Source organism: Trachinotus anak, unplaced genomic scaffold (assembly GCF_046630095.1).
Source record: "Trachinotus anak isolate AG129_WGS33_773 ecotype Australia unplaced genomic scaffold, CSIRO_AGI_Tana_v1 ptg000004l, whole genome shotgun sequence".
Taxonomy (NCBI): domain Eukaryota; kingdom Metazoa; phylum Chordata; class Actinopteri; order Carangiformes; family Carangidae; genus Trachinotus; species Trachinotus anak.
The window spans coordinates 5,787,337-5,801,090 of NW_027273855.1; the positions used below are offsets into that span (position 1 = coordinate 5,787,337).

At 39.7% G+C, this 13,754-nt stretch overlaps 1 protein-coding gene across 4 annotated transcripts; it reads right to left on the bottom strand.

Moving 5' to 3' along the window:
* Positions 1-1,333: 1,333 nt before the first annotated feature.
* LOC139620181 (protein-glutamine gamma-glutamyltransferase 2-like) lies at positions 1,334-12,274 on the bottom strand. Of its 4 annotated transcripts, none has more exons than XM_071475472.1 (16): positions 12,208-12,265; positions 11,353-11,547; positions 10,606-10,842; positions 10,390-10,508; positions 10,157-10,285; positions 9,862-10,039; positions 9,027-9,162; positions 8,622-8,725; positions 8,201-8,440; positions 7,984-8,022; positions 7,362-7,421; positions 7,010-7,075; positions 5,727-5,936; positions 5,368-5,528; positions 4,134-4,273; positions 1,334-2,680 (listed from the first exon to the last, which is right to left on the bottom strand). In XM_071475472.1, the coding sequence occupies exons 1-16, from the start codon at positions 12,242-12,244 to the stop codon at positions 2,524-2,526; spliced, it is 2,208 nt and encodes a 735-aa protein (XP_071331573.1). In that variant the 5' UTR covers positions 12,245-12,265; the 3' UTR covers positions 1,334-2,523. The 4 variants fall into 4 exon arrangements, with proteins under 4 accessions (XP_071331573.1, XP_071331572.1, XP_071331575.1 ...); XM_071475471.1 differs by having other exon boundaries at positions 5,727-5,939; XM_071475474.1 differs by lacking the exon at positions 7,010-7,075 and having other exon boundaries at positions 12,208-12,274.
* Between the last annotated feature and the right edge of the window lie 1,480 nt (positions 12,275-13,754).

A 13,754-nucleotide genomic window follows, 5' to 3' on the forward strand; every position in this document is an offset into this window, starting at 1 on the left:
GTCCCTGTGAACCCTAAAAAACCAGTTGCGATTGATTGTCATCCTTCAGATGTCTGTGGGCTGTTAGTTCATCAGAGACATTGCTCCTCTGAACCTTTCAGAAGGTTTTTAATTTGAACTGTTTGAACAACTGTGGAGAGAAAAGATTAGAGAAATGTCTGAGAGGAAATTAGTAAAGCAGAACTGCCTTTCGTCTTTGTTTCTGTCCTGTTAATTATCTGCCTCTGATTTATTTTGCAAGTCTTTGGAAGGTTTCGAAGCCAATGGTTTAAACTAACTGTATCTAAAGTTAAGTTGGTTCCTGCTATTTTTCTTTAGCCTCAAAGTAAACCTCTAATTTTCAGGATGAAATCACAGGACCTGGCAGGGTTGAGTGAAATCTAATGAAAAGAGCCATAGAAAAACACTTACAGAAACAGAATTATTTTGTGTTTTCCAGGTCTTGGTAAAATAAAACATCAGACACAGACACACATGTGGGTGCTCCACTGCCGCCACTTGGTGGTGTTGTTGTGTTACAGCAATGCAGCACGAGTTCATCCTATACAGGAAAGGAGCATTCCAACAATTTTACATATCAAAGTCACATGGAGCCTGTTAGTCTCTGGAGAATCTTGATAAAGTGAGAAGTTACTCATCACATCGTTTGAATAAACTCATATCGATCGTGGCTAAAGAAACAAGACCAGTCATGAACACAATAGGGAGGATCTAATAAAAGACGGGCGTTAACGGGCACACCACACTGGCAAGAAGTCAAATACCACAAGGCGGCTCCGAGGGTGTTGTCAAAACAGCCAGGTGTTCCTGACTTACTATGCAAATTTACTGGGGCAGTGTGGGGTGCAGTGGGTGGTGGAAATTTCCACTTTCAAGACTGATAAGATCAATGTGATATGATCACAGGAGGTCACTTAAAAAATATATCTTGCTGAAATGATTTCTGGATTTCTGACAGTTTTCATTCTCAATTGTTAGAATTGTATCAGTTGCAAAATATAGATTGTTTTCTTTTCATATAGACATCTCCTGCTTTGGGGAAATATGCTATTGAGCTGAATTTTTGGGAAAGGTAAGATCAAAACTTTTTCTAGGGAGTAGAAGTTACAACATCTTAGCATCCGTGGCTTTGATTTTCATCACTGCTTTTAATCAGTCTCACAAAAATCCCTCAACTTTATGACAGTTGTAACTTTTACTTGTGGTGTCAAAAGGTGTCAACCCAATAACCAGACAAGCAGGAAGTCAGTGATGTCATATGATTTACTGGAAGCTGAGTCATTGTAATAACATTTTATTAGGTCACTTAAAAAAAGAGACAAATTTTACTCCATTGAGGTTTCTGAGTTTTCCTTTTATTTTTTCTTTCTTTTCATATCAGTTGTAAAATATATAGCCATATATTAACACTCAGTGTAAAATGCATGCACTGCTATTTGCAACCTTTAAAAGTACACTTCTTAATAACATTAGAAAGAATTTCTTTGGCCCTACCTGTACTCTCACCCACAGGTGTTGCTACAACCACCCAGATAAGTTGGCACACATTACATGGTGTGAAAGCTCTTGACCTTAATTATAATAGTTTAACAAAATAACTTTAAATGCAAGGTCCACCTACTTTTTCCAAAGCTTTCAAACTCATGTCACAGTCACAGAGATGTATGTTCGTATATCTATGAAAATTACATCATCAAAAAATTCCTTGTGCTTTTAAAATATCATATTTGTCCACAGCTGAATGTCTTCTCATTTTATCTTTTCTACTTTATACCTCGACGTATGTTTGAAAACGTATCGCTTTTGGAATGGTTTCTGCTCATACCCTGTGTACACCATGTTAGTTTGTGATACTGTGACATGGTCCATACATTTTAACTTGTCATAGCAGCAAACTTACAGATGAAACAAATCTTATTAATGATAAATAAGTTCCTTCAAATGTCCCAGAAAGCTGTGCCAGTGAGCCAGCACAATAACTGGAACTGGAACTAACTCACCTAAAGGCAAGGTGGTAATTTTTAATGGTACCAATCAGACCTTTTGCTGCTATATTGGTTGGCTGTAGTAGACTGTGGCCATGTCTTTGGTCGAACTTACTCGTGCAATATTTTGAAACGTGTGTTTGAGCATTTGTCAGTGTTGCATTGTATTTTTTACTTAATTTGTCTTCAGTGATTAATAATTACCTCACCGATGCAAAAATATTAGTTTAGCACCAACCCGTATAAAGTATGGTCTTATGTGGAAAAATACACACATACTGAATATTCATATAAAAAAGGTAAAATATGAAATATTCAGTGTCATTGAATATGGAGAGCTTCTGCAAACTTTACATCTTTGCTTGACATGTATACAAAAAAAAAAAAAACACAGAGTAAGATAAAATAAAGATTTTTAAAAAAGCATAGCATTTGCATGTACCAGTGCTAAGAAATGAATGTGCGCTACCTCAGTTCAAAAAGTGGCTCTTTGTTGAACCTTGAAGCTTTTGGGAGGACAGTCTGCTGCTGCTCCACATTATGAAGACGTGACAGAGACTTTGTGGAAGCTTCTGGAGACGACGTTGGGGCTGTTGCTGTGTGAGAACGTGGCCATCAACACTTTGGTGCCAGGTGAAGAGGCCATGATGGACACCTGCTTCTCTATCTTCTCACCTGGCTTTAGAAGAGACAGGCTGGGAGAGAGAGAGAGAGAGAGAGAGAGAGAGAGAGAGAGAGAGAGAGAGAGAGAGAGAAAGGAGGATATTAATCTTTTCAGATTTCAACCCTCACAAACGCGCACACACAGACACACACACACACACACACACAATATCTCCAGAAGCCCTGAAAGAGTCTGGAGATTAATGGCTTTGCACAAAAGTAGGTAATAATACTGGACAATGAATAAAAGAGGCAATTGACAAGAGATTTGCTGTCCCACAGCACAGAATGATGGTAATGTAAATGTGTGTGCGGGTGGTGAGTTTTTAAGTGATGAGTGATTAATAACTTCAATTATACAACCAAGTCTTTGCCAGGTACAGCGCTCCCAGAACTCATTCTCTGGCCTTTTTCAAGCCAAGGAAGCAAATGCCAAACCAGTTCTATTGCTCCAGGATTTAGCATGAGGATTTATCACCTCTTAACTAGACATGTCTCCTGAATCTCTTCTCTTGTTAGCGAGCTTATTCCTCTCTGGAGTGAAACTTGTCTGGGCCAATAAAAAGTCACAGTGGCCCAGGGCACTGAAATAAGAACAGATCAGGACCAAACCAATAAAAGTTCAACTCAGAAGTTGTCACACTTTCACTGACAAAGTTTGTTCAGTTAAAGCCACAGAAGAGCTGGAGGAAGATAAAAAGAAGAGGAAGTAGAAGAGGAGGATTAAGTCTTAAGCACAAACAAGGAAACAAAAGCAACATGCAAATGTGGAACATAGAAAGTTGCAAACATTGTAGCTATGCTATTTTACAATGAGGCAATTCTAAAAGTTAAACATGTTGGACAGCTACATTAGGAGCCCAATTTGCAGAGTGTGGTGGATTAGAATTCTTCTTAAAAACAGGCTTTTGTTTCAGGGGAGACCTGATGGCCGGGTGGTTAGAGCGCATACCAGAACCCTGAGCTGCAGGTTCCTGGTTTGGCCCCGGCCAGCCAGGAACATTGGCTGCATGTCTTTACTCTGCATTTCCTGTCTGCCTCTTTCTCTATCGAATAAAATAACTTAATAACTTCTTTGAAAGAATAACACAAATTTTATTTGAAGGAAGAATGTCTTGAAGTTGACATAAGCAGAGAAAAAGAGGAGGAGATTGTTGCATAAATATAAAGGTAGATTTGTAGAAGGTAGAGTGTGTTGGTGCATTGCTCTCCCTCACAGTGCTACACCAGTGCATTCGGATGTAACAACATTGGGTTCCAGCTGTTGCAAAATCGTACCTGGCCACATTCCCACACCACATTCCTCAGACACTTAAACCACAGATCATGTTTTCTTCCCAGCTCAAACATAAAGGACAGATATGTGTGACATCACTGGAATGTGACCACAGGACAAAATGTCTCTTTTTTTCAGTGACACCTCTTGGGCAACAGTTATAAACGTCATTTGAGAATGATGATTTACTGACTGACTGACAGACATACCTGGCCTCCTGTTTGCCATGCAACAAGCCAGATCCCTCCACAGTCAGAACAGCTCCATTCAGAGTTTTGGTAAACTTGTTGGTGAAGGACACCTGGGCTGTGTGCTCCCTCCTCATCTCGATGCTGTCCCCTCCTTCGATCTGCAGAACAGCAGATTACATGATCAGATACAAGACCAACAAATCATTCATTCACTTGATCGTGAGCTCTGGTGATCAACCTTTGGTCCACGTGTGCTGTGAGTGATCATTAAATAGGACTTGTCATGTCCTTCTTTGTCATTCCTTGTTTCATTTTTTTTTTCATCTTTATTCTGTGTTACAAACATGTCCTCTCGTTTCAGATCCTTTACTTCCCTCCTGCGCATGTTTCCCATTGTCTTCCCTGTCCTAGTCTATTCAGCCTCTGTGCTCTCCTTCCTTTGTCTTTGTCCTATGCATCAAGGGTTCCAGTCTTATTCCCTAGTGTTTGTTATCCCAGTTAATGATTCTTGCACACTTCCTGGACCAAGCTCTAGTTTAGTTTGCCTGCTCTACTGACTGTCTACCCCTGTATTGAACCTTTTTCAGCCTGTAAAGACGGATCACTGTATCCCGTCCCTGCTTCTGAGTCGTGCTGTTGAGTCCTCACCTGCATTGTTTCACGTTGGACAGATTTGCTGTTATGCAACAAATGAAAAAATCTGTTTTAAAGCTACTACAATAGACAGGTTTATTCTCTTCAGACGGTGCAAAAGACCTATGATTCGGAATTCTAACTGTGTTAACTCAGTCAGCTCGAGGAAATGTTTGATATTCTTTTTTATTTATTATACTGATGTTTGGATTCACTTAAAGCAGAAGTACGAAATGATCAGGTGATTCCAATTGCTAATTACTCATCATGGTTGAGAGTCAGTAAGTCAGTAAGTAAGTCAGATGAGTATGATCCAGATGTGCTATGAGCTGAGGCAGTAGATATCAACATATGTGCAACATGTGGCCATTTTTAATAACAAGCCAAAGCCAAAGTATTGACATTTGACTCTGTTCATGAAACCATGAACAGAGTCTGTTGTTGAATGTTTCTGTGATGTGATTTCTGTCATTGCTCTTCATTAAACTGATAACAATGACAAGCACGAGGGAGATCAAAGCGAAGAAGATGAAAATAAAAAAGGAAGGAAGACAACGCTTCATTATTAATTCATAATACTCTGTGAGCTGAAGAGAGGGGAGGCTGGATGCTGTTGTACCTCTATGTTGATCTGTGGCGAGCTGATGTTGACCTCCTGTGTATCCAGGAACCTTTCTTCAGTCGTCACGTCCTTTATCACCACTGCAAAATTCATTATGTCATCACCCGCCAGGACTGACTCATACTCAGAGGGCGGGATGGTGTGCTGGAGTTTCAGAACTGCAGAGAACATAAAGGATGGGGTAAGAGAAAAAAAAAGGTTATCAATCAGAAGTTTGTAAAGAAATACAAATGTGACCGAGTCAGTACAGTAAACAGATCTAAAAATGAGATACTATCAATTCACCAATAGTACCAGGGGCTGTACAATTTCATAGTGTATGTGAATCAGGAATGTCTTTGTCTTTGCTTCCCTACCTTCATGTGGCTTTATGTGCACCTCTTTCTGCATTTTCCAGAAGCTCTCCTGTGGGTTGCGGTTGTACTCTTTAATCTGAGCGTTGAGGTTTTCCATCAGGACCCTGGGGTTGCTTGACTGGTTTGTGACCGTCACACACATGGGAATGCTCTCACCCACCGATGGCATCCCATCTATTTTTAGGGACACCTCCAAACTAGGTGGTGATTCTGCTGGACATGAATTTGGGAGATGTGCACATTGTTTCAAAATGGATACCGGGTAAACCGCTGAAGAAAAGCCTGCATTTGTAATATTCTAAAGACATACTACTACCATTGGTAACATTTTCAGCCCAAGAACACAATAGGTTTTTGTGTCTTATCAAAGATTGTGTTGCCAAATATATGTGGATGCCCCTTCCAGATAGTGGGTTCAGCTTCATCAGTCTCTGGTGCATAAAATTAAGAATATAGCCATGCAACCTCCTTTGACCAACATTCTCAGTAGAATGGGTCCCACTCTTTAAATTTCAGGGACTATTTGTAAGTTTTCTCTTAAACAAGCATGTTTTTTTGCCAGGAGAGGATAGTGGTGATTGCTGCTTGACAAGAGTTTCGACCATCCTTGTGTTGGCAGAAAAAGAGGTAATAATATGCCCTGTGAGCAGCAGTCTTCAGGGCAGATTTGAGGCCACAGTAGGTAAGCTGCAATTGCAGTTTTGCAAAAAACTGCAATTGCAACTGGATTTTTTTTTTTCTTTTTAGAAAAGTTGACAAAATACAATTGCAAATGGTCTGTGTTTCCGTTATAAAGCTTTGTTTTCTCCTCTTGCAATATCATTCAAATGGAACGTGATGACGGATTTCCAGCAGTCTGCCTGATACACCAGGCGCCACAACTTGAATGCAGAAAAAGTGTTTCCATTTCAATTTTTTCTATTCAACAAATATTGCTTTGTTGAGTAGTCTGAAAAACCTACTAATTAGCATATACATCTTCAGCTGAGCTGGTGAGTGGGAATTGAACCCCCTCACTGTGACAATGTTAGTACTTTCAAAAACCTAAACCATATGGTTCCCAACCTTTCCCAACTCAAGGCCCACTTGAAAATCTCAAAAATATTGGCGACCCACATCTGAACTAGTAACAATATGGAGGCCAAACAATGCCTTCTCAGAGCACTTGTAATTTTAATGATCACGGTCAAACATTCAGGACTGAACTGAAAGAGAGGAAGCTTGATTTTTCTTTTTTTTGGTGTGTTTTTTTTTGACAGGGGACAGATCATTTGTTGATTCACCATCATTCTCTAGACTCTCCTCCGCCATCCGGCAATCCATTCTGTTACTCCTGTTTCTGTCAAGCCCTAATACGAGAAAAAAAAAAAGAAGTATTTTTTAAACATTTATAATGTTTTTAAAGATCATTTTGTTTTAAAATATTTAAAACATCTTAAACATTTTTAAAACATTATACATAATTTTTTTTTTTTAATGTTATGTAATTACATCTTTTCACCATAATTTTACGGTTTAGGGAATTATTTGTCAGCCCCAGCTCACAGGTTGGGAACCCCTGTTATATGGCATTGTGAAAATGAAGCCAAAATGGTGACTTAACATATGTTCACTTTTTGACAGTATGAGGCTTACCTGCACTTCTTGCCAGTGACCGTGGTGTGGGGTGCGCGGATGAACACATCATCACCATCTCTGCAGTAAAAGTGAGATTTTGTTATGAAAAAGCAACAGCATCAAAATTAAAATGGCAAAATGCTCGACAGTTCATCAAGAGGCATAGCTAGACCACATGTTGTATGTTCACTCTTGAAATTAGGCATTGTGCACATAAAAAAACAGGTAATTTCAATGGTCTGCTCTTGTCTCAGAATTATTCAGAAACTGTTGATTATATAGGAGAAATCTGAGGTTTTGAGAACCAGCTGACAGGTTTTTCCAGGTTGAAAAATATTCAGTCAGTGAGTGGTGCATTTAATGTCTCAGTGGTGGACAGAGCTGTCAGTTATCTGTTGAGTAGCTTACTTGAAATGATGTTTGTCTCAAGCTAATTTACTGATGTCCTCACCTGACCATAAAAAGCAAAATGAGAATTGTTGCTTATATAAAATTCCTTCTGATAATTTGCATCAGCATATAGACACATTAACTTTTGGTTTTGTCTGGCCAATACCCAGTGGCAAAACAAAGTCAGTTTTAAGGTATTTGTGTGCACATATTTATGCATGGCCGAATGAAGGTGAAAATGCTTTGTTACCATATGGATGGCCTGGCAGCATGACTGCTGGATCATCACCTGAAAACAGAACAGAACATGGGGAGAAAAACTGTATCACACAGGTGGAAAACAAAGACAAAACATACCCTACTGTTACATATTGCTGACTCTTCTCATTACACAAATTGACTGCTTTTGAGATGAAAGAAGATGGACTACACTAATACAGCCTCAAAGACACAGGACCTTCTCTTACTTTTCATGGTCTTATAAGTTTGTGTCAGATTCTCTGGACTGTCCGATCCAATGCTCTTGGTGTAGATCAGCTCCCCCACCAGCTCAGTGTTCACCTTCTTTGACACCACCTGTCCATTGCGCACGATCAACCTTATGACATCAGCGTCAACAGAGGCACAGACGAATGGCGTGTCATAGTGGGCGCCAAGGCAGCGTTGCTGGACAGCAACTACGGGACAAGGGCCACAGCGGAATATCCCTGCAGTGAAATATATGTTCATTGTTACATCTTATCTGTTTAATATTCACAAATCAGATCAGGCACCTTATCCATTTCTTTCCACTTAATGTTTGGTATTTCTATCCAAACCTTTAACCCTTATTATAATTCAAATAAATAACTGTGCCGTGTTGAAGCCCACTTGGGACAGGGAACCCACCGTCACTCTTCTCCTGGGGGGTTGGGTCCACTACCTGCCAGCCATCAAACTCCTCACCGAGGTCTGGTCTTCTCATCCAGCACTCCACCCATACATGGAAGTTCCTGCAGGACATACAGGGATGGATGCACACACACACACACACACACACACACACACACACACTCAGAGAATGAGTATGCATGCACCAATAAACAAACAGTAAAAATACAACTAAGGCACAGATTCATAATTCATATGTTAATATAACACTTTCATTAAGTTAATGTTAAAACAGTCAAACAAAAATCTATTCAGTACTTAATGAAAAATTCTGTTTGAGTGTAAATTGTCAGATCATACAGATAACTAAGCAATTAAAATACCAACTATTATCTTTTGGGGTTGAGAAGAAGTGACACCAACCAAATGCTGTCCTTTGACAGGTTGAGCTTCTCCCCTGTGGTTGAGTAATACTCTTCAATTTTCACGTTGGCATTACCGTCATGGGCCGCATTGAAAACTGTAACCACCCTGGAGGGAACGCCCAGCACTCTCATCACTGCAAAAAAAAACACATCAGTCTTTAACATCACTTGTTTTACCAAATTAAGGCCTGAAGTATTTAAGTGCCTAGTAAAAATATAAAGGATGAAATTAAATTTAGTGGTTATATCTATTTCTGGACTCAATGCTATTTTAAAGATCAGTTCATCCAAGAAACAAAAAAAACAAACCAAAGAAAACATTGCTCTCTTACTTCTAATGGTATCTGGCCACGCAGATGGTTTGGGTCGCTACTTTTAATTTTTTTGTTTGTACTTTTTTGTAATTTGAACAATTCATCCCTTCAGTGTAAGAACATATACGATCTCTTAATATTCATCTTTAGTATAAACTGAGCTCATAGGGTTATCAACATAGTATAGTATCCCACAAAAGAAAGAGAACATGAACAGCCCAATATGAAATTGTAATCTGGGGCGCTTTAAAGAGAGACATTTAAAAACAATGGTCACAATAAAAGGAGCAGACACTGTATCCTACACTTCCCATAGTGCAATTTGATAGCCTCTCTGTGCCGGGTAAATAGTCTTATTCTCAAATTCACAGCCTTTCTGTTAGAAATCACTGGTTTCCCCACCCCAGCTGAAATATGAGCCAGATACTGTCGTTCAGTGTCATTAAATCAAACATTAGTAGATATTAAATGTTACCCAGTAAGTTTGGCATAAACACACTCCTGTGTCATTCAAAGTACCTGTGCAGAGGACTGATGCGAAGACCCAACACTGTCCATAGCACACTGGGCTGAAGTTGGATGAGACCCAGCGGTGAAGGATGTCAGCACTGCCGCTCCACTCTGAAGGCTTAACACCATCTTTATAGCTGCCCTGCCACCTCCCCCGCAGAATACCCATGTCATCCTCACAGTTCACCTGTGACAGGAGGAGACACATTACTGACTTTTCTTTCTTTATTCGCTGTGAAACTACAGAGAAAATTCTAGTTATGGTATTGATAACATCAGTCGGAGTTTGAGTGTTGTCTCTCACCATAGCACAGATCACCCTGCTGAGGTAGACAGGGTCTGCTCGTAGGACGTAGTCTTTGTGTTTGTCCTGGAGGTGCTGTGGGCTGAGCTGCAGGAGCTTCAAACATGCCTCCAGGACCCCAGGCTCATACTGCACATATGGAAACACAACTCTAACTATACTGTATTCTTACTTGCAAATAATGCTGTGATTATACACGATCCATTCACAATAGTGACATGATTGTCACATACCTGACCGAATGACCAGGGACGCTGACAGACGTTTAGATTGGTGCCCATGTAGATCATCCCATAATCACTCTTGATATACTCTTGTATTTGGACATCCTGTGGTATGTACACTGGGTCATCTGAAAAGCAATCACAGTGGTGTTGGATGACTTCTATAACCAGATAATAGCAAAGCTGTAGATAATAACAAGAAAGAGTATCACTTCATGGACCCACCTTTCAGCCAAGGGTTGCAGAGCAGCACAAATGATCCCACTGCATAGCTCCTTCTGAAGTGTTTGGTCTCTATGTGGACCAGGAGGGTATATACAGCCACCGAGGACGAAACAGGGGTGCAGATGTGGATGGTGACTGATTCCGCATTTATGTTGCCTGGGTAGATTTTGGCTGACCAACAATGGGGGTCGAACTGTTCGTCAGAAAAGTGGACTGGGATCCTCTGTGCCATGTTGCCTGTATGGTGAATGAGGATTCACTTAAAGCAGGACTATGTATTGTTTGAATGAAGAAATCATGTGCCTCTTGAAAATGAAAAGCTGAATTCAATACACTCAGGATCGACTTGTAATGGAATTAGAAACAGTTAGGTGACTTGATGAGTGCTCGAGCTGATTTTCTGTGAGATGAATAGATTGATACCATTCTTAAGTCTGTGCTCCAAGTACGGAGCTGGAGTCTGGACGTACTTAGCCTAGCATAGCATAGAAATTAGAAAATTAAAAAAGAAATTGTGGGTAAGTACTGGCAATATTAAATTCATAGCATGAAAATTTTTTTCATGCTATGAATTTCACATTTCTGTTCGTGTACAGATTAAAATAACAAGGTATGATATGTGAATCGGAGAGCCTTAGAGATGTTGGTATGTGTTTCTCTTCACAGATCTCTGACAGATGTCAATGTTCCCATTTTTTCTTTCAATCTTGCGTTAAATGTGAGCGGACTTAATCCCATCTTTGATACCTAGCCGAACATCCAGGACCAGGCTCTCGGTGTAAGAGCTCCACAACTGGCTGTGAAACATCAGGGTGAATTTGAACGGTTTCCCTCGTCGCACCACCAGGCGCTTTTCGCTGAGCCCCTGTGTCTCATGGGAAAGGTGGTTTTCATGAGCCTCAAAGTTGACTAACTTCAGTTGGCAATGGTCATAGCCGGTGCCTGGAAAAACAGATGATATATTATGCAAATCACATTGATCTAAAAAACTGTAGAAAAGAGCTATAGAGATGTGGAGCAGGAGCCCAAGTAAAAGAAGAGGGAAATAGGGGGAGAGAACAAAATACAAAACAATACAATGTTTAGTACAGGAAAATACTGATCTAACTGTTATTAACTGAGTTCGCACTGTCGCACTGCCTCTCTGTCACATACCTTTGCAAGACCGTCTCCACATTCCACCACGTTCTCTGCTATACAACCATGCTGTTTACATTCACAACTTGAGAGCCTGACTTTGTGCATTCATTGACTTCATTTACTAAAAAACATAAATCATGTATAAAACAACCAATTGTTTCAACTAAGAAATAAAAGAAATACATAGATTATTCTGTGGAATATCCTGAAAGTTAGAGAAAGGTAATCATAAGTCACTCATTTGGTCTCTATATTGATTTAGACAATACTTTATCTGATCTGGGATAGGGTTAATCACAGTTTGTCAGAAAGTTTCTTGCCAAGCCAGAAATGAGATAACTGAGTCTTAAATGTTTATATAAAATGTAATCCAAACTATCATACGAAACTTTACTTTAACTTAAAGTAACTCAAAAGCATGAAAAAGCTTGGAGTTAAGCATGATTTAAAGAATGGACTCACCACAGAATTTTTGCTTTGTCTGTTGCATGCAGTCCATGGCTTGACAGCAGACGCTGTGAGTGACAGAAAGAATGAAAAGCATGCTCCACCTTGCCACTGATAAGCATTCCCTGACATCATCCACCCCTGACTTTTTTTTTTTTTTTTTTATATTTCTTTAATGGTCCAGAGCAGTATACACTGGTAACAATTACTTTTTAACCATAATTTACGCACTAGAGTCCAGCTTGTGGAGCAGCAGCATGTCATTGGTGGAATTTAACCATACAATCTACTATAATATACAGCACTGGTGGTGTGACACATTCATTTTGTTCATTCTGTATGAAGACACGTTATCCCATTCTTCACTAAACAGAACAAAATTTCCATTTATTGTGACTGGATTGATATACAATGTGAAACATCATGACATGACTGATGGCTACACTAAATTAAACAGAAACTCTTGTACATTGAATATCAATCAAGTGCATCAACCCTGTAAAAATACCTATTAGCTGCTGATACATTTTTACAACTGCTTGTTTTGTTGGATTTCATAATATTACAAAGTGTAAATGACACAGTTTTTATGTTAAATGAAAAATACCAAAGACACTTTTTAAGGGTGGTGGTGGTCGGGGGGCGAAGTTTCCTGTGCTTTCAGTTGGCTGCTGGTGAGCTCTGTGCTGAGAGTCTAGTATGCAGAGCTGTGTCTGTCTGAAGCCTCTGCCTCATCCTTAAACATTACAATACATTAGTCAGGACGTGTATTTATTTGTCATATAGCTAATGCTGCTGCAAAATTAATTACTGACCAAGACATGTATTTTTTCAAGCTCAGTGGTTATCCCACAGTCTCAGTCTCTCATGTTCCCAATAGAAACAATAACTTAATAATAAATAATAAACAGTGCATTCAGAAAGTGTTCAGACCCCTTCACTTTTTTCCCATTTTGTCTGTTGCAGCATATATATCTATATATATATATAGATATATATGCTGCCACGGAGAGGGACAATAACAGACTGCAGCGTATCATCCACTCTGGGGAGAAGGTGATTGGCTGCAATCTTCCGTCCCTCCAGGACCTGTACGCCTCAAGGACTCTGAGGCGTGCAAGGAAGATTGTAGCTGACTCCTCCCACCCTGGACACAAACTCTTTGAGTCACTCCTCTCTGGCAGGAGGCTGCGGTCCTTCAGGACCAAAACCTCTCGCCACAAAAACAGCTTCTTCCCATCTGCTATTAGCCTCATCAACAAGGCTAGAGAGCCCCACTGTTGCTGATCCCCCTGATCCTCAATTGCACCAATCACCAGAAAAAATTCCTCGTATGTGAAAACATACTTGGCAATAAAACTGATTCTGATTCTGATTCTGATATATATAATATTTATATAATTATTTTTTTTTTTCCACATTCATTAAAAAGAGTGCAGTATATCCATGTTATCTATCTGACCTGGAACTAATTCAAGTTCAAACATCAAGAGAAATGACACACAGGGACACACCTGTTCTTGAGGAAAAGAAAACGGTTGAGTAAGTCTTTAATTACATTT

Excerpts from the sequence above, each read along its gene's own strand:
- LOC139620181 (XM_071475471.1), bottom strand. The coding sequence starts at position 12,244 with ATGGACTGCATGCAACAGACAAAGCAAAAATTCTGTG. Across the intron at positions 10,843-11,352 it reads GGTCCTGGATGTTCGGCTAG|GCAACATGGCACAGAGGATC; the intron begins GTATCAAAGATG and ends TTCACCATACAG. Across the intron at positions 5,940-7,009 it reads GGAGAGTCTAGAGAATGATG|CAGAATCACCACCTAGTTTG; the intron begins GTGAATCAACAA and ends ATTCATGTCCAG.